Below are 24,444 nucleotides of genomic sequence, written 5' to 3'. Positions count from 1 at the left end.
GAATGGTGAAACTATGTTCATTGATTTTGGTTGGCTTGTATGAAAACTCCACATGCTACTTCAAAGGCCTTTGAAGGTAAAATGAAGATGAACTTGGAAAAGACTCATTGAGTTTGGTCTCATCTATGTTATTCCTGATTTCAGATGTTTCTTGTGGAACAGCTTTCCAGTCCCATGTAGGATTTTCTGGGTTTGTGTTAGAGCATTTGCATTCTCCTTTTCCCCCTTTCTCCTTCTACTCTTAAAATTGTCTTGGAGCATTGTCCTGCTTCTTCCTCTGGAGGAGGATGGTCACCCCATATATAATAAGTGATAATTTGAATGAAGGCACTGTGTCATGGAATGTTTGGAAAGCCTCATGCTGTGTTGTTTTGCAGTGATACAGTGTACCATTGTAAACTGGGATGCCCTTGTGTGTCAACGTGAAATAAAGAGACCACCTGAATGCCTTGTGTGGAGACAGTCTTTGTAGAGAAGTTCTTTCTGGGAAAGCTCTGCCAAAGTTTTCACAGGGCTAGGAGGTTTTTTTTTGTTCCTTTTGCCCTTGTCTGCAAAGCTGGGAGGTAGGGGGAGCAACCTCTGCAACTCTCCCAACAGGTCCATCTGCAGAAGGCAACTATGAGGTGTTTGAGTGCCAGGAGGTGGGCAATTGGTGGGTGAGAACTCCTGGCAGGGAGAGGATTGACTGTCAGGAAATGCAGAGGACTACAGCCATCCCTTCCACAAAGACCCAAATTAAACGACGGGAGAGACTGTTCAGTAGGGCCTGTTGTGCTAGGACGAGGGGTAATGGTTTTAAAGTAGGGGGAGGTAGATTTAGATTAGATATTAGTAAAAAATTTTTTACACTGATGGTTGTAGAACACTGGAACACGTTGCCCAGAGAGGTGGTGGATGCCCCATCCCTGGAAACTTTCAAGGCCAGGTTGGATGAGGCTCTGAGCAACCTTATCTAGTTGGGGATGTCCCTGCTTCTTGTAGGGGGGTTGGACTGGATGACCTTTGAAGGTCCCTTCCAACCCTAACCATTCTGTGATTCTATTATTCTAAGAGGATGCTGAGGGGAGACTTGATTGCTGTCTCCAACTACCTGTAAGGAGGTTGCAGTGAGGTGTGTGTTGGTCTCTTCTCCCAAGTAACTAGCGATAGGAGGAGAGGAAATGGCCTCAAGTTGCGTCAGGGGAGGTTTGGATTGGAGCAGATGAAAAAAATTCTTTAGTGAAAGAGTGGTGAAGCATTGAAAGAAGCCGCCCAGTGAAGTGGTGGAGTGGCCATCCCTGGAGGTGTTCAACCAACCTGTAGACGTGACACTTCGGGAGATGGTTTGGTAGGCATGATGGTGTTGGGTTGATGATTGGACTGTGGATGGTGGTTGATCGTCTTAAAGGTCTTTTCCAGCTTTACTGATTTGATTTGATCCACTTCTCTCCTCCTCCTCTCCTTTTTGTCTCTTCTTCTCCTCCCTTCTCCTCTTCTCAATTCAAAGGATTTGGTTAAATCAGGCAATCCTAGAGCAGGAGCAGACATCAGAGCTACCTTTACATTCTGGAATGCCTTTTGAGCTTCAGGTACCCACACGAGGGGCCCCTCCTTAGATTCCTTTAAAGTATCGTATAAAGATTTTACCAGCAGTCCATAATTAGGAATCCACAGGTGACACCATCCAGCCATTTCCAGAAATGTTTGCCACTTCTTAGCTCCTTTTGGTTCCAGCATTTGACAAATTGCCTCCTTTCTCTCGTTTTCAAGTCATCTTTGTCTTTGTGTGATCTCAAATCGGAAACACATGACGATCTCTTTCCCAATTTGTGCTTTCTTCTTGGAAACTCTGTAATCACTTTTTTTTCCCAAGAAATTAAACAGATTAGTAGGAAAGTGGAAACATTCTTCTCTGGTTTCTGTGACTATTAAAATGTCATCTCCATATTGCAACATCAATTCTTCAGGATAAATTCTTTTTCATGTTTCTAATTGCTTAGCCAATTGATTTCCAAAGGTTGTTTGGCTATTTTTAAATCCTTGAGGTAGCGCTGTCCATATGAGCTGAGTCTTCTGCCCGGTTCTGGGATTTTCCCACTCAAAGGCAAAATATGCCTGACTACTTTTGTCAAGGGGAATACAGAAAAAGGCATCTTTCAAATCCAATACAGTGAACCACTTGTGATTTTCTTTTAAAGCTATCAACAAGGTATGCACATTTGCCACTACAGAATGAATATCTTAAACTATTAAATTTATTACCATTAAATCTTGTGCTAATCTACATTCCTCACCTTCTGGCTCTTTCACAGGTAAAATGGGAGTATTGAATTCTGATTCACATTCGACTAATAGTCGATATTTTAAAAAATCTTAACTGGTTCTGCTGCTTTTGAACGTCCAGGAACTTCACCAGCCCACACCAAAGGAGTTACTGCATTCTCCACTTCTTGAGGGATTTCATGTGGCTCTGAAGTTGTCTGTAACATAAAATTTTTGCCTTTATGGCTTTTGATTCAGGAATATTTAATTGAATTTCACAGTTTTAAAAACTAATTTGTGCTTTCAATTCATTCAATAAATTTCTCCCCAGTAAGGAAACAGGACACTGGTATATATACATTGGTGAATTCCTCATTGTTTACCCAACTTAAAAGTTAAAAATTGAAAGAAAGATTTCTTTTCAGCTTTCCCTGTGGCACCAATTATGTCTACATGCTTTTACTCAATTTTCTTCTACAAGTATTTAAAACTGAATAGGTAGCTCCAGTATCAACTAGAAAATCTTTACACTTCTGATAAAGGTGTCTGTTGTGCTGCCAGTTTTTATTTCTTTTTCAGAATAAGGACATTCATTTTTCCAATGCCACCCTTCTTTACACTTTGCACACTGATTTTCCCAATCTCTCTCCTATTGCAGTTATTTTATCCATTTCTCTACCACACGCCTGACCTCATCCCTGCTTTGTTCCCGTACTGCTTGTCAAAGTGGGAGGGCTTGAAGCACTCCTTATTCTGCCTGATCTTGTTGGCTTCCAGTTCTCCCTGCAATAGGACTGAATCCCTCGATATTCAACTGCTGCATTCTGCAGCTCCCACCAGGGATTTGGTGTTCTGCCCCCTTTTCTATTATTTCTTTTGTTAAATCTGCATCAACACTTAAAGATAACACATAAGTTTAACACATAAATTCTATGTCTTCCTCTTCAGTTCCACATTTTAAACACCATTTTCTATGCTGCAAGCAGAACTAGATCTTTTCAACCTTTTTATTTTTTCTTTTTTTTTTTTCCTTTCTCTAATGCCAAAACCATTGGATCCTTGGGGACACATCCACAAGCTTTCTGCCACTCGGGATGATTTCTCAAAGCAAAGAACAAATCAACGTAGGGGACTACATCACACTTTCCTTCCCTTCTACAAGATAACATCAACTGTAAAATATTCTACCGATTTTCTCCTAGTCAGTGGGTCTCCCCTTATATCCTTCCAGTGTTTAAGAACACATCCCAGTGGAGACTTCATTAATATTTCCCCTTCCATCGAGGTAGACGTAAAAGACGTGCTTTCCTATATTTTACAAAAGAGTTTTTTGTACCAAAAAAAGAAACAATAATACTGATCTACAGACAAGGTCAATCCTGCCACCAAGAAAAGTTCAAAGCCCCAAATGCAATTCTGTGTGATATTCAAGTCCCGTTTACCACAACATATGCATATAGACTTCAACATTAACAGCGTTGTAGCAGAAATTACCAACTATTAAATTACTGCTAAAACACCCTGGGGCCCCTTTCAAAGCTGTGTACAGACCTAACCAATACCGACCCGCGTTAATCCTACCACACAAAGCTTTTGCCGCGATTTACGAGTAGGCAACTTCTAACCTTTTTTAGCCCAACCCTGTGAAGCTCTCACCACGACTTAAGGGTGGGCACCCCTTTCAGATGAAATAAGAATGCCTTTACCTTGTCCCAGGGAACTTGCTTCGAGATCTTTGGTCCAGGGATCAGAGGTTCTCCCCAAGAATCCCTCAGTGCCGGCTGGAGGTCCTGCGATCTGTCAGATCCGTCGAGGTTCAGAAAGAGAGTCCCATCTCGGTCACAAGAAACTGTCACTGAAATCAGGAATCAAACTCCTTAACGCCAGTGTAGCATTAAGAACCAGACATTGTTTATTGTAGAGCCTGATGCACAGAGGATCCTTCCATGTAGCGTGCATGCCGATCTGAAAATCTGGACAGAATATATTTAGTGATTTCATGAGTAATCATTAATAATCCCTGGAATACTAATACATAATCATCAGTTTTTCTAGAAATTATTATAATATTCCCCACCCACTTGCGCATGCCCCTCAAAATCCTCTTGTGTTAGTATTGAAAGCTGTGCTCCCGTATCTGTTAGAATTTTCTCCTCAGAGGAATCTGAGGGGAACGAGGGATCATCATTTCCCTCATCAGAGTCAGCAGGACCACCCCAAGTATCACCATGCGTATCGTCTGGGGACACCATGAGTTCCCTAGTTTGTATGGGGTTAGGGGGATGCAGATCCCAGTGAGCGTCATCTCGATCTTTTCTTTCCACTTTTGTGCTTTCTCCTTTTCCTCCTGTCTCTGCTTCTGCAGCTGCTCAGTTTTCAAAGACAGGGTGAATTCCGCTGCCTTTCTGCCTTCTATTTCCTCCTGTAGGTCTTGCTCCCTTTTCTTATGGTTTTCCTATCCTGACAGGCAGCTTCTAGGCACAGTCCTAACATTTCACATGTTCTGCCTTCCTTTATTCCAGTTTTAGTTGAACCTCAGTTAACCGGTTTTCTATTGCTTCCCGGTTCTGCCAAATATTACAAGCCCAGATGTGGTTGAATACTTTGGTTTTGTGAGTGTTTGATGACTTTGCTTGTCATCCTGCCAACTCCTCCAATTTGTGGCGGCTGAAATATTTCACACGGTTAGGATTGAGCAGGAATTTAAGATTTGTTAATGGTGTAAGGGAAATCCAAGGTGAATGTAGCAGCAATTTAGCGCTTCATAGAGTGATTCAATAGTACGTGTTGAGACTAAAACAGCGACGTAATGACAAATTCGAGAAGATGATGATACACACTAAGTTATGAGAGGCGATGCTAAATCAATATGTATGTAGAAACATATAAAGACAGAACAGACGAAGAAAGGGGGCAAGTATTTGCATCCAATGCAATATATACAGAGAGAGAACACCGCCTGGAGTTCCAAGTTTCATCTTTTTCTCTGTCTAGGTGGAGAGGTGGGTAGAGCAGACGAGCCTATAGGTAACAGATCCCTCTTCTTTCTCGAGTGTGACTGCTGCCAGTGCATTGGCGTTCCTCAACGGGCGAGAACCGAGCCTCGAGAAGTCCAACTAAGCCCTGGCCTCTGGGCGACTTTGCCGGCAGACGGTCCTGAAACCCCTTCGGCGTAAGGAGTCCTTGCCCGCGAGGCGTCCCGAGGGAGGGGAGATGCTTCTTAGAGCCCGCGGGGGTGCAGGAGAGCTCGGTGGGTGGCGATTTATAGGGTGCGAGGTAATTGGCTTTTGCCAGGTCGTTTAGCAAAGCAGAGCGGGCGCGAGTGCAGAAGCGCAGGAGTGCTCCGCAGGTGTCAGGCGGCGGGCGAGATGAAAGGCAGGCCTGGGAGCACGGCCTCTCCTCCCGTTCATCTGCCGAACAGGGCGGCCGAGCCTTGCCGGGAGGTGCGTCGGCGCCCGGTCCCCAGGCTGAGATGAGCGAGGAGCTGCAGGGCCGAGCGGCGCTGTTAGCGGCGCTGTAACCCAGCGGGGCTCCCGGCGCTCCTGCCCTCTCCGGCGAGGTGCGCCCGCGTTCTGCCGCGGAGCCCCCAAACGTGTGCGCACGGGGCCGGGGACCGGGGCTATCCGGCACCGCGGGCGGGAGGCGGATGCGGGTTCAGTCCCGCAGAAGGCCGCAGGATGGCGATCGCAGCAAGGCGGTGACGAGCGGCTGCGGGCGGGGAGGAGAGCTCAACCCAGCCCAGCACAGCCCAGCCCAGCCGGGTAGCAGCGGCGAGCGGTGCCCCGGGCCGTCCACTACCGGGCAACAGCGGCCGCGATCCCGGCCGCCAGCCGGACTGGGCGAGAGAGACGGAGCGAGGGAGGGCGTCCGCCTGCCGCGCTGCTGCCGGGCGCCACTTGCCGCGGAGGACTGCGCGGGCAATCCGCGAGAGGGAGGCTGGCCGCCGCCCCGCCATGGCGATCGCAAGGCAAGTGCTGTGTCTCTGTGCTTTCCTCTCCCTGCCGCACGCTCGCTGCGAGCCCCTCCGCTACTCCGTAGCCGAGGAGGGGGAGAGCGGCTCCGTGGTCGGCAACGTGGCGGAGGACGCGGGGCTGGCGCTGGCGCAGCTCTCGGCTCGCGGCGCCCGCCTGGCGTCGGAGGACGGCCGGCAGCCCTTTCGCTTAGAGCGCGGCAGCGGCCGCCTCGTCGTGGCTGAGAGGCTGGACCGGGAGCAGCTGTGCGGGCAGGCCGCCACCTGCACGCTCGCCTTCGAGCTGCTGCTGGCCAACCCGTTGCAGTTCTTTCGGGTCGAGGTGGCCCTGCAGGACGTCAACGACCACTCGCCCGTTTTCCCGGAGGAACGAGTCACTCTGAGGATCCCGGAAACGAGCAACGTGGGCTCGCGTTTCCCGTTGGAAGGGGCTCGGGACCTGGATGTGGGCAGCAACAGCATCCAGGCATACAGCATTGCTCCTGAGAACGAGCACTTCAGCGTCTCCTTTGGGACTCGTAGTAATGGCGACAAATATGTGGAACTGGTCTTGGAAAAGCCTCTAGACAGAGAGGAGCAGGCAGAGTTGAGTTTTGGTCTCATCGCTGTGGACGGAGGCTCTCCACCCCGAAGTGGGACTACCCAAATCCGCATTGTTATTCTGGATGCAAATGACAATGCGCCTGTCTTCACACAGGAACGGTATGTTGCTCAGGTTTTGGAAAATGCACCAGAGGGCTCTGTGGTTCTGCGTGTGGTGGCAACCGATCGGGATGTGGGAGTGAATGGGGACATCTCGTATCAGTTCAGCCAAGGGGTGGGCCAGAGCTACTCAGCGTTCACAATTGACCCCATGAGTGGTGAAATTAAACTCACAAAGCCTCTGGACTTTGAGCAGGCAGATAAATACGAGCTCAGTGTGCGGGCTACAGATAGTGGGGGCCTGTCAGCAATCTGCAAGGTGGTGGTGGAGGTGGTGGATGTGAATGACAATGCACCAGAGCTGGTGGTCAGTTCCTTCAGCAGCCCCCTTCCTGAGAATACATTACCTGGGACAGTGGTGGCCCTCTTTACAGTCAGGGACCGGGATGCTGGTGCCAACGGGAAGGTCTCCTGTGCCCTTGAGGACCAGCTGTCGTTCTCCTTGCGGCCAGCCTATAAGAATTACTATGAGCTGGTGACTGTGAGCACGCTGGACCGTGAGGAGACAGCACAGTACCTCATCCCTGTCACAGCAGCAGATGCTGGGTCGCCTCCTCTCACAACGACCCAGACCTTCACAGTGGACATCTCTGACATCAATGACAATGTGCCTGTCTTCAACCAGACATCGTACACCATGTACGTGCGTGAGAACAACGTCCCCACAGTGCTGGTTGGAGCTGTGACTGCCTCGGATGCTGACGAGGGGCCCAATGCCAAGGTGACCTATTCCCTGGCACTGGCCCACCCTGCAAAGCAGCTGCCTTGCTCCTGCATCTCTGTGAACTCTGAGAACGGGCATGTGTTTGTGCTGCGGCCTCTGGACTACGAGCAAGTGAGGCAGATGGAGGTCTTGGTGTTGGCCTCTGACATGGGGTCTCCTCCCCTCAGTTCCAACGTCACTGTCCGTCTTGTCGTGGTGGATGAAAACGACAATGCGCCACTGGTGCTGTACCCGTCACAGGAGAGCAGCCCACCATCCAGCGAGCTGGTGCCCCTTTCAGCTGAGGCCGGGTATCTCATCACCAAAGTGGTGGCTGTTGATGCTGACTCAGGGCAGAACTCGTGGCTCTCGTACCACCTGCTGAAGGCCACCGACCCCAGTCTGTTTGTGGTGGGTAGCCAAAGCGGGGAGCTGCGTCTGAGGAGGCCAGTGACGGAGAGAGATGCTGTGAAGCAGAAGCTTGTTGTCCTGGTGCGAGACAATGGGCAGCCACCACAGTCAGCCACCGTGGCCCTGAGCGCACTCCTGCTAAATGACTTCTCAGACGTGCGCCTCCCGCAGAACAACCTGGTCATGGAGGATGAGGGTGGCTCCCTGACAACCTATTTAATTGTTTCGTTGGTCTTCGTCTCACTCCTCTTCCTTGCATCCATGGTAGCCTTCACCACTTTCCAGGTGTGCAAGAGAAAAGAGCTGAAAAGCGAGCACATGCTTTATGGCACCAGCCACTTGCAGAGCAGCGTGGCGGATGCAGCCACTGCGGGTACCCTGCCCCATGGCTATTGCTACGAGGTCAGCCTCACAACGGGCTCGGGCAAGAGTGAGTTCAAATTCCTGAAGCCCATCCTCCCCAGCCTGCCACCTCAGCACTGTACCCCAGGTGAGGCTATCAACGATGAACGGGATTTCCGCTGTAGCCCCATCACTGCAGAGAACATGGCAGCAGAGAACCCAGGGAGGCTCTCTTCAGAACAGTTCAATAGTCTTTCCTTTAACTAGCATGGAGTCAGCACAGCCAGAGGCCTCATGCCTCATTATAAGAAGGGATCCAGGCTTCAACGTGCCGCAACAGTTCCTCCAGAGTAAATTTGCATTTCCAGTTGGCATCAATGATTTCCATCCCCTAAAAAAAGCAACCAAACTAATGAAACAAAAGGCTTCTTCACTCAGGAAATAATGTTTCAGCTCTGTTACAGCCGTTTCTGAAAAACTTTGAGAGTCTGTTTAGTTCCAGAATCTCCAGCTGATTTCTTGTCTCATTTGTCCTCAGATAAGAACCTGGAACTCTTATTCTGTACTCTATAAACGCATTTTCTTTTTCTGTAGAATAGCAAAGTTGGGCATACAAATCACATGCTCACTGGAAATGCTTATAGGCCTCCTCCTGCACCCAGAAAAGCATGGAAGTTGTGAGTACTGTGTTACCATGTGGTGCAAGCACTTGTCTCTCTCTTGTCTGGGTTCTGGCTGTGTCTGACTGAGATGTGTGGGCTCAATGTGTTTTGCTCTCTGGTCACTATATTGTCTGTGCAGAGATCTTCCTTTGGCCCACGTGAGGGGGATGGGTAGGTAGGCTGTGTCCTTTGGATTGCTTTGAACATGTAGCAGTGCGAAAGGTGTTGGGACAGAGTGTAACTATCCAGAATGGTGAAACTATGTTCATTGATTTTGGTTGGCTTGTATGAAAACTCCACATGCTACTTCAAAGGCCTTTGAAGGTAAAATGAAGATGAACTTGGAAAAGACTCATTGAGTTTGGTCTCATCTATGTTATTCCTGATTTCAGATGTTTCTTGTGGAACAGCTTTCCAGTCCCATGTAGGATTTTCTGGGTTTGTGTTAGAGCATTTGCATTCTCCTTTTCCCCCTTTCTCCTTCTACTCTTAAAATTGTGTTTGAGTATTGTCCTGCTTCTTCCTCTGGAGGAGGATGGTCACCCCATATATAATAAGTGATAATTTGAATGAAGGCACTGTGTCATGGAATGTTTGGAAAGCCTCATGCTGTGTTGTTTTGCAGTGATACAGTGTACCATTGTAAACTGGGATGCCCTTGTGTGTCAAAGTGAAATAAAGAGACCACCTGAATGCCTTGTGTGGAGACAGTCTTTGTAGAGAAGTTCTTTCTGGGAAAGCTCTGCCAAGGTTTTCACAGGGCTAGGAGGTTTTTTTTTGTTCCTTTTGCACCTTGTCTGCAAAGCTGTGGGGTGAGGGGAGCAACCTCTGCAACTCTCCCAACAGCTCCATCTGCAGAAGGCAACTATGAGGTGTTTGAGTGCCAGGAGGTGGGCAATTGGTGGGTGAGAACTCCTGGCAGGGAGAGGATTGACTGTCAGGAAATGCAGAGGACTACAGCCATCTCTTCCACAAAGACCCAAATTAAACGACGGGAGAGACTGTTCAGTAGGGCCTGTTGTGCTAGGACGAGGGGTAATGGTTTTAAAGTAGGGGGAGGTAGATTTAGATTAGATATTAGTAAAAAATTTTTTACACTGATGGTTGTAGAGCACTGGAACACGTTGCCCAGAGAGGCGGTGGATGCCCCATCCCTGGAAACTTTCAAGGCCAGGTTGGATGAGGCTCTGAGCAACCTTATCTAGTCGGGGATGTCCCTGCTTCTTGTAGGGGGGTTGGACTGGATGACCTTTGAAGGTCCCTTCCAACCCTAACCATTCTGTGATTCTATTATTCTAAGAGGATGCTGAGGGGAGACTTGATTGCTGTCTCCAACTACCTGTAAGGAGGTTGCAGTGAGGTGTGTGTTGGTCTCTTCTCCCAAGTAACTAGCGATAGGAGGAGAGGAAATGGTCTCAAGTTGCGTCAGGGGAGGTTTGGATTGGAGCAGATGAAAAAAATTCTTTAGTGAAAGAGTGGTGAAGCATTGAAAGAAGCCGCCCAGTGAAGTGGTGGAGTGGCCATCCCTGGAGGTGTTCAACCAACCTGTAGACGTGACACTTGGGAGATGGTTTGGTAGGCATGATGGTGTTGGGTTGACGATTGGACTGTGGATGGTGGTTGATCGTCTTAAAGGTCTTTTCCAGCTTTACTGATTTGATTTGATCCACTTCTCTCCTCCTCCTCTCCTTTTTGTCTCTTCTTCTCCTCCCTTCTCCTCTTCTCAATTCAAAGGATTTGGTTAAATCAGGCAATCCTAGAGCAGGAGCAGACATCAGAGCTACCTTTACATTCTGGAATGCCTTTTGAGCTTCAGGTACCCACACGAGGGGCCCCTCCTTAGATTCCTTTAAAGTATCGTATAAAGATTTTACCAGCAGTCCATAATTAGGAATCCACAGGTGACACCATCCAGCCATTTCCAGAAATGTTTGCCACTTCTTAGCTCCTTTTGGTTCCAGCATTTGACAAACTGCCTCCTTTCTCTCGTTTTCAAGTCATCTTTGTCTTTGTGTGATCTCAAATCGGAAACACATGACGATCTCTTTCCCAATTTGTGCTTTCTTCTTGGAAACTCTGTAATCACTTTTTTTTCCCAAGAAATTAAACAGATTAGTAGGAAAGTGGAAACATTCTTCTCTGGTTTCTGTGGCTATTAAAATGTCATCTCCATATTGCAACATCAATTCTTCAGGATAAATTCTTTTTCATGTTTCTAATTGCTTAGCCAATTGATTTCCAAAGGTTGTTTGGCTATTTTTAAATCCTTGAGGTAGCGCTGTCCATATGAGCTGAGTCTTCTGCCCGGTTCTGGGATTTTCCCACTCAAAGGCAAAATATGCCTGACTACTTTTGTCAAGGGGAATACAGAAAAAGGCATCTTTCAAATCCAATACAGTGAACCACTTGTGATTTTCTTTTAAAGCTATCAACAAGGTATGCACATTTGCCACTACAGAATGAATATCTTAAACTATTAAATTTATTACCATTAAATCTTGTGCTAATCTACATTCCTCACCTTTTGGCTCTTTCACAGGTAAAATGGGAGTATTGAATTCTGATTCACATTCGACTAATAGTCGATATTTTAAAAAATCTTAACTGGTTCTGCTGCTTTTGAATGTCCAGGAACTTCACCAGCCCACACCAAAGGAGTTACTGCATTCTCCACTTCTTGAGGGATTTCATGTGGCTCTGAAGTTGTCTGTAACATAAAATTTTTGCCTTTATGGCTTTTGATTCAGGAATATTTAATTGAATTTCACAGTTTTAAAAACTAATTTGTGCTTTCAATTCATTCAATAAATTTCTCCCCAGTAAGGAAACAGGACACTGGTATATATACATTGGTGAATTCCTCATTGTTTACCCAACTTAAAAGTTAAAAATTGAAAGAAAGATTTCTTTTCAGCTTTCCCTGTGGCACCAATTATGTCTACATGCTTTTACTCAATTTTCTTCTACAAGTATTTAAAACTGAATAGGTAGCTCCAGTATCAACTAGAAAATCTTTACACTTCTGATAAAGGTGTCTGTTGTGCTGCCAGTTTTTATTTCTTTTTCAGAATAAGGACATTCATTTTTCCAATGCCACCCTTCTTTACACTTTGCACACTGATTTTCCCAATCTCTCTCCTATTGCAGTTATTTTATCCATTTCTCTACCACACGCCTGACCTCATCCCTGCTTTGTTCCCGTACTGCTTGTCAAAGTGGGAGGGCTTGAAGCACTCCTTATTCTGCCTGATCTTGTTGGCTTCCAGTTCTCCCTGCAATAGGACTGAATCCCTCGATATTCAACTGCTGCATTCTGCAGCTCCCACCAGGGATTTGGTGTTCTGCCCCCTTTTCTATTATTTCTTTTGTTAAATCTGCATCAACACTTAAAGATAACACATAAGTTTAACACATAAATTCTATGTCTTCCTCTTCAGTTCCACATTTTAAACACCATTTTCTATGCTGCAAGCAGAACTAGATCTTTTCAACCTTTTTATTTTTTCTTTTTTTTTTTTTCCTTTCTCTAATGCCAAAACCATTGGATCCTTGGGGACACATCCACAAGCTTTCTGCCACTCGGGATGATTTCTCAAAGCAAAGAACAAATCAACGTAGGGGACTACATCACACTTTCCTTCCCTTCTACAAGATAACATCAACTGTAAAATATTCTACCGATTTTCTCCTAGTCAGTGGGTCTCCCCTTATATCCTTCCAGTGTTTAAGAACACATCCCAGTGGAGACTTCATTAATACTTCCCCTTCCATCGAGGTAGACGTAAAAGACGTGCTTTCCTATATTTTACAAAAGAGTTTTTTGTACCAAAAAAAGAAACAATAATACTGATCTACAGACAAGGTCAATCCTGCCACCAAGAAAAGTTCAAAGCCCCAAATGCAATTCTGTGTGATATTCAAGTCCCGTTTACCACAACATATGCATATAGACTTCAACATTAACAGCGTTGTAGCAGAAATTACCAACTATTAAATTACTGCTAAAACACCCTGGGGCCCCTTTCAAAGCTGTGTACAGACCTAACCAATACCGACCCGCGTTAATCCTACCACACAAAGCTTTTGCCGCGATTTACGAGTAGGCAACTTCTAACCTTTTTTAGCCCAACCCTGTGAAGCTCTCACCACGACTTAAGGGTGGGCACCCCTTTCAGATGAAATAAGAATGCCTTTACCTTGTCCCAGGGAACTTGCTTCGAGATCTTTGGTCCAGGGATCAGAGGTTCTCCCCAAGAATCCCTCAGTGCCGGCTGGAGGTCCTGCGATCTGTCAGATCCGTCGAGGTTCAGAAAGAGAGTCCCATCTCGGTCACAAGAAACTGTCACTGAAATCAGGAATCAAACTCCTTAACGCCAGTGTAGCATTAAGAACCAGACATTGTTTATTGTAGAGCCTGATGCACAGAGGATCCTTCCATGTAGCGTGCATGCCGATCTGAAAATCTGGACAGAATATATTTAGTGATTTCAGGAGTAATCATTAATAATCCCCGGAATACTAATACATAATAATCAGTTTTTCTAGAAATCATTATAATATTCCCCACCCACTTGCGCATGCCCCTCAAAATCCTCTTGTGTTAGTATTGAAAGCTGTGCTCCCGTATCTGTTAGAATTTTCTCCTCAGAGGAATCTGAGGGGAACGAGGGATCATCATTTCCCTCATCAGAGTCAGCAGGACCACCCCAAGTATCACCATGCGTATCGTCTGGGGACACCATGAGTTCCCTAGTTTGTATGGGGTTAGGGGGATGCAGATCCCAGTGAGCGTCATCTCGATCTTTTCTTTCCACTTTTGTGCTTTCTCCTTTTCCTCCTGTCTCTGCTTCTGCAGCTGCTCAGTTTTCAAAGACAGGGTGAATTCCGCTGCCTTTCTGCCTTCTATTTCCTCCTGTAGGTCTTGCTCCCTTTTCTTATGGTTTTCCTATCCTGACAGGCAGCTTCTAGGCACAGTCCTAACATTTCACATGTTCTGCCTTCCTTTATTCCAACTTTAGTTGAACCTCAGTTAACCGGTTTTCTATTGCTTCCCGGTTCTGCCAAGTATTACAAACCCAGATGTGGTTGAATACTTTGGTTTTGTGAGTGTTTGATGACTTTGCTTGTCATCCTGCCAACTCCTCCAATTTGTGGCGGCTGAAATATTTCACACGGTTAGGATTGAGCAGGAATTTAAGATTTGTTAATGGTGTAAGGGAAATCCAAGGTGAATGTAGCAGCGATTTAGCGCTTCATAGAGTGATTCAATAGTACGTGTTGAGACTAAAACAGCGACGTAATGACAAATTCGAGAAGATGATGATACACACTAAGTTATGAGAGGCGATGCTAAATCAATATGTATGTAGAAACATATAAAGACAGAACAGACGAAGAAAGGGGGCAAGTATTTGCATCCAATGCAATATATACAGAGAGAGAACACCGCCTGGAGTTCCAAGTTTCATCTTTTTCTCTGTCTAGGTGGAGAGGTGGGTAGAGCAGACGAGCCTATAGGTAACAGATCCCTCTTCTTTCTCGAGTGTGACTGCTGCCAGTGCATTGGCGTTCCTCAACGGGCGAGAACCGAGCCTCGAGAAGTCCAACTTAGCCCTGGCCTCTGGGCGACTTTGCCGGCAGACGGTCCTGAAACCCCTTCGGCGTAAGGAGTCCTTGCCCGCGAGGCGTCCCGAGGGAGGGGAGATGCTTCTTAGAGCCCGCGGGGGTGCAGGAGAGCTCGGTGGGTGGCGATTTATAGGGTGCGAGGTAATTGGCTTTTGCCAGGTCGTTTAGCAAAGCAGAGCGGGCGCGAGTGCAGAAGCGCAGGAGTGCTCCGCAGGTGTCAGGCGGCGGGCGAGATGAAAGGCAGGCCTGGGAGCACGGCCTCTCCTCCCGTTCATCCGCCGGCCTGGGCGGCCGAGCCTTGCCGGGAGGTGCGTCGGCGCCCGGTGCCCAGGCTGAGATGAGCGAGGAGCTGCAGGGCCGAGCGGCGCTGTTAGCGGCGCTGTTACCCAGCGGGGCTCCCGGCGCTCCTGCCCTCTCCGGCGAGGTGCGCCCGCGTTCTGCCGCGGAGCCCCCAAACGTGTGCGCACGGGGCCGGGGACCGGGGCTATCCGGCACCGCGGGCGGGAGGCGGATGCGGGTTCAGTCCCGCAGAAGGCCGCAGGATGGCGATCGCAGCAAGGCGGTGACGAGCGGCTGCGGGCGGGGAGGAGAGCTCAACCCAGCCCAGCACAGCCCAGCCCAGCCGGGTAGCAGCGGCGAGCGGTGCCCCGGGCCGTCCACTACCGGGCAACAGCGGCCGCGATCCCGGCCGCCAGCCGGACTGGGCGAGAGAGACGGAGCGAGGGAGGGCGTCCGCCTGCCGCGCTGCTGCCGGGCGCCGTTTGCCGCGGAGGACTGCGCGGGGGATCCGCGAGACGGAGGCTGGCCGCCGCCCCGCCATGGCGATCGCAAGGCAAGTGCTGTGTCTCTGTGCTTTCCTCTCCCTGCCGCACGCTCGCTGCGAGCCCCTCCGCTACTCCGTAGCCGAGGAGGGGGAGAGCGGCTCCGTGGTCGGCAACGTGGCGGAGGACGCGGGGCTGGCGCCGGCGCAGCTCTCGGCTCGCGGCGCCCGCCTGGCGTCGGAGGACGGCCGGCAGCCCTTTCGCTTAGAGCGCGGCAGCGGCCGCCTCGTCGTGGCTGAGAGGCTGGACCGGGAGCAGCTGTGCGGGCAGGCTGCCACCTGCACGCTCGCCTTCGAGCTGCTGCTGGCCAACCCGCTGCAGTTCTTTCGGGTCGAGGTGGCCCTGCAGGACGTCAACGACCACTCGCCCGTTTTCCCGGAGGAACGAGTCACTCTGAGGATCCCGGAAACGAGCAACGTGGGCTCGCGTTTCCCGTTGGAAGGGGCTCGGGACCTGGATGTGGGCAGCAACAGCATCCAGGCATACAGCATTGCTCCTGAGAACGAGCACTTCAGCGTTTCCTTTGGGAGTCAGAGTGAGGACGATAAATATGTGGAACTGGTCTTGGAAAAGCCTCTAGACAGAGAGGAGCAGGCAGAGCTGGATTTCAGTCTCATTGCAGTGGATGGAGGCTCTCCACCCCGAAGTGGGACTACTGAAATCCACGTTGTCGTTCTAGATGTAAATGACAATGCTCCCATCTTCACACAGAAACTGTACATTTTTCAGGTTTTGGAAAATGCGCCGGAGGGCTCTGTTGTTCTACGCGTGGTAGCAACCGATCGGGATGTGGGAGTGAACGGGGACATCTCGTATCAGTTCAGCCAAGGGGTGGGCCAGAGCTACTCAGCGTTCACAATTGACCCCATGAGTGGTGAAATTAAACTCACAAAGCCTCTGGACTTTGAGGAGGCAGACAATCACGAGCTCAGTGTGCGGGCCACAGATGGTGGGGGCCTGTCAGCGATGTGCAAGGTGGTGGTGGAGGTGGTGGATGTGAATGACAATGCACCAGAGCTGGTGGTCAGTTCCTTCAGCAGCCCCCTTCCTGAGAATACATTACCTGGGACAGTGGTGGCCCTCTTTACTGTTAGAGACTGGGATGCTGGTGCCAACGGGAAGGTCTCCTGTGCCCTTGAGGACCAGCTGTCGTTCTCCTTGCGGCCAGCCTATAAGAATTACTATGAGCTGGTGACCGCAAGCACGCTGGACCGGGAGGTGACAGCCCAGTACATTGTCACTGTCACAGCAGCAGACGCTGGGTCACCTCCTCTCACAATGACCCAGACCTTCACGGTGGACATCTCCGACGTCAATGACAATGTGCCTGTCTTCAACCAGACATCGTACACCGTGTACGTACGTGAGAACAACGTCCCCACAGTGCTGGTTGGAGCTGTGACTGCCTCGGATGCTGACGAGGGGCCCAATGCCAAGGTGACCTATTCCCTGGCATGGGCCCACCCTGCAGAGCGGCCTCCTTGCTCCTGCATCTCTGTGAACTCTGAGAACGGGCACGTGTTTGTGCTGCGGCCTCTGGACTACGAGCAAGTGAGGCAGATGGAGGTCTTGGTGTTGGCCTCTGACATGGGGTCTCCTCCCCTCAGTTCCAACGTCACTGTCCGTCTTGTCGTGGTGGATGAAAACGACAATGCGCCACTGGTGCTGTACCCGTCACAGGAGAGCAGCCCACCATCCAGCGAGCTGGTGCCCCTTTCAGCTGAGGCCGGGTATCTCATCACCAAAGTGGTGGCTGTTGATGCTGACTCAGGGCAGAACTCGTGGCTCTCGTACCACCTGCTGAAGGCCACCGACCCCAGTCTGTTTGTGGTGGGTAGCCAAAGCGGGGAGCTGCGTCTGAGGAGGCCAGTGACGGAGAGAGATGCTGTGAAGCAGAAGCTTGTTGTCCTGGTGCGAGACAACGGGCAGCCACCACAGTCAGCCACCGTGGCCCTGAGCGCACTCCTGCTGAATGACTTTTCAGATATACGCCTCCCGCAGAACAGCCTGGTCATGGAGGATGAGGGTAACTCCCTGACAACCTATTTAATTGTTTCGTTGGTCTTCGTCTCACTCCTCTTCCTTGCATCCATGGTAGCCTTCACCACTTTCCAGGTGTGCAAGAGAAAAGAGCTGAAAAGCGAGCACATGCTTTATGGCACCAGCCACTTGCAGAGCAGCCTGGCAGACGCAGCCACTGCGGGTACCCTGCCCCATGGCTATTGCTATGAGGTCAGCCTCACAACGGGCTCGGGCAAGAGTGAGTTCAAATTCCTGAAGCCCATCCTCCCCAGCCTGCCACCACAGCACCGTACCCCAGGTGAGGCTATCAACGATGAACGGGAGTTCCCCCGTGGCCCTATCACTGCAGAGGACATGGCACCAGACAACCCAGGGAGGCTCTCTTCAGAACAGTTCAATAGTCTTTCCTTTAACTAGCATGGAGTCAGCACAGCTAGAGTCTTCATGCCCCGTTATAGGAAGGGATCCAGGCAGCAACATGCGGCAACGGTTTACTCCAAGGTAAATCTGCATTTGCAAGTGGCATCACTGATTCCTCTCCCCTAAAAAAAAAAAACAGCCAAACTTATGAAACTAAAGTGTTCTTCATGCAGGAAGTAATGTTTCAGGTCTGTTACAGCCATTTCTGAAAAACTTGAGAGCTCTCTTAGTTCCAGCGTCCATGGCTAATTTCTCATATACTTGCCCTCAGGCAAGACCATGGACCTCTTATTCTGTACTCTACAAACTCATTCTTATTCTGTACAATAGCAAGTTTGGGCTGACAAATTGCATGCTCACTGACATGCCCATAGCCCTTCTTCCACGTTCAGAAAAGCGTGGAAGCTGTGAGTATTGTGTTACCATGTGGTGTAAACACTGGTGTCTCTCTCTTGTCTGAATTCTGGATGTGTCTGACTGAGATGTGTGGGCTCAGTGTGTTTCCGTTTACTAATACTACTACTCCTCTTTGAATTGTGTTTGTGCATTGTGCTGCCTCTTCCTCTGGAGGAGAACTGTCGCCCAATATTTATAAGTGATAATTTGAATGAAGGCACTTTGTCATGGAATATTTGGAAAGCCTCATGCCGTGTTGTGCTGCAGTGACAAAGTGTACCATTGTGAACGGGGATGCCCTTGTGTGTCAAAATGGAATAAAGAGACCACCTGAATGCTTTGTGAAGAGACAATCTTTGTAGAGATGTTCTTTCTGGGAAAGCTCTGCCAAAGTTTTCACAGGGCCATGAGTCTTTCTGTTCCTTTTGCTCCTTGTCTTCAAAGCTGTGGGGTGAGCAACCTCTGCAACTCTCCCAACAGCTCCAGCTGCAGAAGGCAACTGTGAGGTGTTTGAATGCCAGGAGGTGGGCAATTGGTGGGTGAGAACTTCTGGCAGGAAGAGGATTGACTGTCAGGAAATGCAGAGGACTACAGCAATCCTTCCACAAAAAAAAAAAAAAACAAAACAATAATAAAACAATAAGTTCTGAGGACAGGCTGGCTTAGTGGTGGTGACCAGAAGAGAAGAAGATTATGTGTGGTTTTTTTTCCCATTTCTTCCAGCAGTTGATTTAGGTCCTCATGCTGCACCAGTTTTCTCACCAATGTGAGGTTCATTCCAGTAGGGGTAGGTAATGTGTTTTGTTATAATGTTGTCCTGGTTATGGCTAGGATAGAGTTAATTTTCCCCTGATCTGGGAGAGGAGCTGGATCTGGTGGCACCTGTGTGTGGGGGACACAGCTGGCATAGTTTCCAAATTAGCCAACAACTGGGATAAGTTTTCCCAAATGAGCCCAAAGGCTCTTCCACACCCTGTGATGCCAGGCTCAGTGTATAAGTGAGGAGGGTGCTGAGGGGAGCTTCCTGCTACTTGGGAGGAAGCTGGGCATTATGGTCTGCTGTGAGCTATTGTACTGTTGTCATATGATGTAAAATAATTAAGCAGTGTAATTTTAGAACAATATGATTTTTGAAAGTGGTAGAATGACCAGGCAGTTTTTGCTGTCTGTGTAACTGCAGTCACATGGGCTATACTTCATGTGTAATCAATAGTCCTTAGAGAGAACTGTTAATTTTAGGATTGTGAGGAAAATTTATTTTCTGTTTGATACCGGTATCGCATTACTGCCTGGAGACAACTGAAGCAGTCTATTCCAGCTGTCCGGGCCCAAAAGAGGAGGCACTGAAAGATGCTGAAGACTCCTGGTACATAGAAGGAAGCAGCTTTGTTCAACAAGGCGTCTGCAAAGCAGCGTATGTGGTAACCACTATGGATCAAGTAATAGAATCTTCAGCCCTTGCCCCAAATACCTTGGCACAAAGGCAGAAATAATAACTTTAACCCGAGTGATGGAACTAGCTAAAGACAGGTATATTAGTATCTGGACGGGCTCCAAATATGCTTTTGGGGTAGTCCATGCCCATGGGGTGATATGGAAAGAAAGGGGACTCTTTCACCCAAGGGAAACATATAAAACATGCTGAAGAAATACTTAGGCTCCTGGAAGCAGTGCAGCTACCCGAAAAGGTGGCTATCATGCATTGCAAGGCTCATCAGAAAGGAAATACCACTCAGGAATTGGGCAGTGCCATGGTGGATTGGGAAGCGAAAAGAGCAGCTGAGAGGGGTGAATTGGAGGTGCAGTCTTTAGTCCCAGACAGTAAAATACAAATTGATTGTGAACCCAAGTATTCCAAAGAGGATCGAAAATTAGTTGAAGATTTAGGTGGAGAAATAGAGAAGGGTAGGTGGGCAAAGATTCTGCAAGGCAGAATAATAATTCCATTTGCATTATTGTGGGTTGTACTTGTAACAGAACACAGAAGATCCCATTGTGGAGCTGAAGCATTGTATAAATACTTGAATCAGCATATAGTTGCCCAGAACCTCTACACTGCTGTTAAACAAGCAACACAGCAGTGTGAAATATGTTTGCAGAATAATCCTAAGATAAGCCCTAAAGCCCAACTCGGACAAATAGGGAAAGGAAAGTACCCAGGGCAGCAATGGCAAATCGATTTCTCAGAACTCCCAAGAAAAGGGGGGTTCCAATATCCGTTGGTCCTAACAGGCACCTTTTCAGGCTGGCCAGAAGCATTCCCTCAACCAATAAGGCTAGGGAGGTAACTAAAGCACTACTACAAGAAATTGTACAGAGATTCAGGATTCCTGCAGATAGAGGGCCTCATTTTATTGCAAAAGTTGTTATAATGAATTAATTGTAGATGCATTAGACATAGTTCAAACTAATGTTTCTAAAGCACTCAGTTGTATCCAAGCCCGATTATGTATACAATCAATAGCAGCTGCGATCATCAGGGAAGGAGAGGACAGAATCCTGCCAAGAGAAATCTGTAAGGTAATTTGGGATAATGCAACTGAATTTGAAAGGAAATTCCAATCATGGTGGCAATTAGTTAATTTTACCTTTGACCCTACTAGCAACACAGCCACATTTACATCAGATTGTTGCATTAGGATTAAATCACCGTAGAACTGTACTTTATCCCTTAGAATAAGGGTTTGGACTATGAAACCTGGGAAGAAATGGCAAACTATTGATGTCGAGACTTGTGCTGTGCAAGACCAGCAGGGATTTATTTGTGAAGGCAATACCATAAAAGCGCAGGATGTTTGGCTTGACATGGAACAAAATGTTTGTCACTTTGAGAAACACCCCAATGAAACCCTAGAAACCATTGTAATTTACAGGGGTATGGGATGTGCTTGTTTGAGAACTCTATGTGATCTAATGGTGGACATGAGTAACCATTCAAATATTTGTATCTGTAATTTTGTTCGTCTCACAGGATGTGATTTTAATTATGCTGCTCCTCTCACTACCTATCAATTGTTACGATCTAGTTACAAAGTGATTCAAGATTGGCAGCCCACCCCTTTTGGAATGAATCTTGCTCTGATAAGAAAACTACTGCATCATGAGAATTTGAAGAGGTTGATAAAGCAAGTCCAGGAAAGTGGCCAAAAGACTTCAATTACTATTCAACATGATGCAGAAAGAATACACCAAATAATGGAACGAGTGAAGTCAGACGGAGAGCACTATTGGTGGGATATGTTCATGGGTTATTCCCCATCTGCTATGAAGATTTTAAACTACTGTCGTAGTTCAGCCCTGATCAGGACCAGACTACGCAGTCTCTCTCTCACTCCCCCCACCCTCCGAGAGAACAGGGAGAGAAAATATAAGGAAAAACAGCTCGAGGTTTGAGATAAGGACAGGGAGAAATCCTTAAAGTTACCGTCATGGGCAAAACAGACTCGACTTGGAAAAAACTATTCGTTTATTACTACAAACAGCAGGATAATGAGACAGAGAACAAGATAACCTCCCTCCACCCTTCCCTCTTCCCAAGCTTAACATTATCTCTACTACCTTCCCCTCCTGAGCGGCACAGGGGGGAAGAGGGAATGGGGGTTGTGGTCAGTTCATCGTACGTTATTTCACGCCGCTGCTTCATGGTCGGGGAAAGAACTCCTCACATTCCTCCCCTGCTCCATCGTGGGGTCCCTCCCACGAGCCACAGTCCTTCGTGGAACTGCTCCGGTGTGGGTCATCTCTTCCACGGGTGCAGTCCGTCTAGAACAGCTGTCCCAGCGGGCCCTCCACGGGCCACAGCTGCCTTCAGGCATCCACCTCCCCCGGTACGGGGTCCTTCACAGGCTCCAAGTAGATCTCTGCTTCTCCGTGGACCTCCATGGGCTGCAGGGGGACAACCTGCTCCACCATGGTCGTCACCACAGGCTGCAGGGGAATCTTGGCCAGCAGCAGCATTACTCCTCCCCCTCCTTCTGAACTGACCTTGGCGTCTGCAGCCGTTCCTCACAACAGGCTGGTAGATGTCTCTCAGGATCTTTTTTTACATCTTATTCACTTCTCATCTCCTTTCCACTTCTTGCAGCCCGGCTGGACCGAGTCGGGCCCAGTCGGCTGCCTGGCGAGAGGCCAGAGGGTGAAGCCTGCAAGGCCCGTGAGGCCTGTGCCTCCCCCTCTGCGCCTCTGCCACTGCTCAGCTTCTTCACATCTTCTCTTCTCCCTTTTTTTTTTTCTGTTTTCCCTTTCTTAAATACGTTATCGCAGAGGTGTTATCACGGGACATTCTGCTACCAATCGGCTTGGCCTTAGCCAGCAGTGGGTCCGCCCTAGGCCTGTCCGAGTCCACTGAACAAAGGGGAGCGACTTCTAGCAGTTTCCTACAGAAGCTACCACCTTAGGCCCCCCCTTACTAACAAAACCACGACAACTACTGACCCACCCGAATATTGATATTACTGATATTTATGGCAATATTAATCGTAGTCAATCTTATCTTTTGGTATAAACTGAAGAAGCTTGCTGAACAAATATGGGCCTTAAAATTAGTAATGAAATATAATGAACCACTTTTAACAGCAAAAGAATTTGCTTAGGAGAAAGAAAAGGGGGGAATTGATACAGCAAATTAACTGTCTGCTAAATATTGCTTGATATAGGAGACTAACTCTCTGCATATTGTTTGATATAGGAGACTAACTGTCTGCTAGATAATGCCTAGCAATCCTGTTTGCCTTGAAACTCACTTAAGCTTATCTGGGACTGGTATTTGTCAAGAAAATGGTATTTGTCAAGGACTAATATGTCAAGCAAAGGACATGGTAACGGGAGCTGCAATGTTAGTGTTCCACCACAAATCTGGTCAGAAGTCATTAAGAAACTGCTGAAATCACCAAGTGAAAGGAGAGTATGGGTGAATGACTAAAGTTCATCTAGAGGAAGGTCAGACCCCTGAAGAAGTAAACAACCACCACACACAGACCTGAAATGCTAAAGCAAGTTGTTTTTTTTTTTTTTTAAAATAACCCCACCTCACTGATGCATATGTATCTTTGTATTGTGCAAACCTCTGAATATGTATACCTGCACCATATAAATTTTTGGTAAAATGTGCTGTTGGTGTGCGTGCTTTTGGAGGAGCGATCCCCCACACACGTGGCAGCGAATAAACATGCCTGCTCTATAACTCTCTCTGAGTTGTAGAGTTTGATCTGCATGTCATGTTTGTTAAAATTTAGCCTAGCATATCCGGGATGGTGAGGACAGATGGTAGAACTAAGTTAGGCCTTGCGGATGGAGTGTAAAGCAGGCCCTGAGACAGTACTTCTGAAATAAAGAAGTGGAACAAGGAACACCATGACCTGTTCTCCAGACCATAGATGGAGATGTTTAATGGAAGCCCAACCAGTGAATTTGATGAGGGTGTGCTCTGACTACCACGGGACCACCAGACGACCCTCGAGTCAAAAGACTGAGCATGCAGAAACGTGTGAAGAATATTATAATAATTTCTAGGAAAACTAATGACTGTGTATCAGTATTTGGGGAGTTGTTGATGATCATGTATGAAATTACTGAATATATTCCTTCTTGATTTTAAGACAAGCGTGCACTTAGGTGGATGGATCCTACGTGCATGTGGCACTGCAATAAATAATGCCTGCTTGTTAATGCTACATTGCTGTTAAGGAGTTTCATTCCCCATTTCAGTGGCACTGTAAATTGCATGCTGAAGTATTTTCTGTTATTTGGTTTGGTTGGTTTGTTTTCTATCTGTGTTGCTGGCGCATAGACTCTGTTTGATGGGGCAGAGTATAGTTGCATTGTGATTTAATCCCAGCATGATGATTGGGTGTACGGTGTATACCAAAGCTTTGCATATTGTTAGAACAAAAGCTATGACTACTGTCGGTGGGGTCATAGGTAAAATTGATTAGATGTCACCAGGATTGCAATTCTCTTTCAAATTTGGTTGCATTATCCCAAGTTTATCTTCCAAATTTCAGTGGGCAAGGTGTTTGCTTCACCTTCTCTGACAATTGCTCTTACAGTAGATTGCACAGTAGATTGTTTAACTGCTCGGACAAAGACAGAAGTCCTGTTTCCCTCTCGGAATATCTCTGTTCTGTCTCT

At 47.9% G+C, this 24,444-nt stretch overlaps 2 protein-coding genes across 2 annotated transcripts; both read left to right on the top strand.

Moving 5' to 3' along the window:
- The first annotated feature begins 6,194 nt into the window (after positions 1-6,194).
- Positions 6,195-9,732, top strand: LOC147598951 (protocadherin beta-15-like). The gene has a single exon (XM_086759224.1). The coding sequence runs from the start codon at positions 6,195-6,197 to the stop codon at positions 8,634-8,636; it is 2,442 nt and encodes an 813-aa protein (XP_086615350.1). The 3' UTR covers positions 8,637-9,732.
- A 5,669-nt stretch (positions 9,733-15,401) lies between these two features.
- On the top strand, positions 15,402-18,353 carry LOC147598950 (protocadherin beta-15-like). Its single transcript, XM_086759256.1, has one exon. The coding sequence runs from the start codon at positions 15,475-15,477 to the stop codon at positions 17,914-17,916; it is 2,442 nt and encodes an 813-aa protein (XP_086615382.1). The 5' UTR covers positions 15,402-15,474; the 3' UTR covers positions 17,917-18,353.
- Positions 18,354-24,444: the final 6,091 nt, after the last annotated feature.

The sequence above is a fragment of the Chlamydotis macqueenii genome, chromosome 14 (assembly GCF_036417535.1).
Source record: "Chlamydotis macqueenii isolate bChlMac1 chromosome 14, bChlMac1.mat, whole genome shotgun sequence".
Taxonomy (NCBI): domain Eukaryota; kingdom Metazoa; phylum Chordata; class Aves; order Otidiformes; family Otididae; genus Chlamydotis; species Chlamydotis macqueenii.
The sequence above is the reverse complement of the archived record's forward strand: the minus strand, read 5'-3'. Positions and strand labels throughout refer to the sequence as shown.

Bases quoted from the DNA above. Each gene is read 5' to 3' on its own strand.
- LOC147598951 (XM_086759224.1), top strand. From the start codon at position 6,195: ATGGCGATCGCAAGGCAAGTGCTGTGTCTCTGTGCTTTCCTCTCCCTG.
- LOC147598950 (XM_086759256.1), top strand. From the start codon at position 15,475: ATGGCGATCGCAAGGCAAGTGCTGTGTCTCTGTGCTTTCCTCTCCCTG.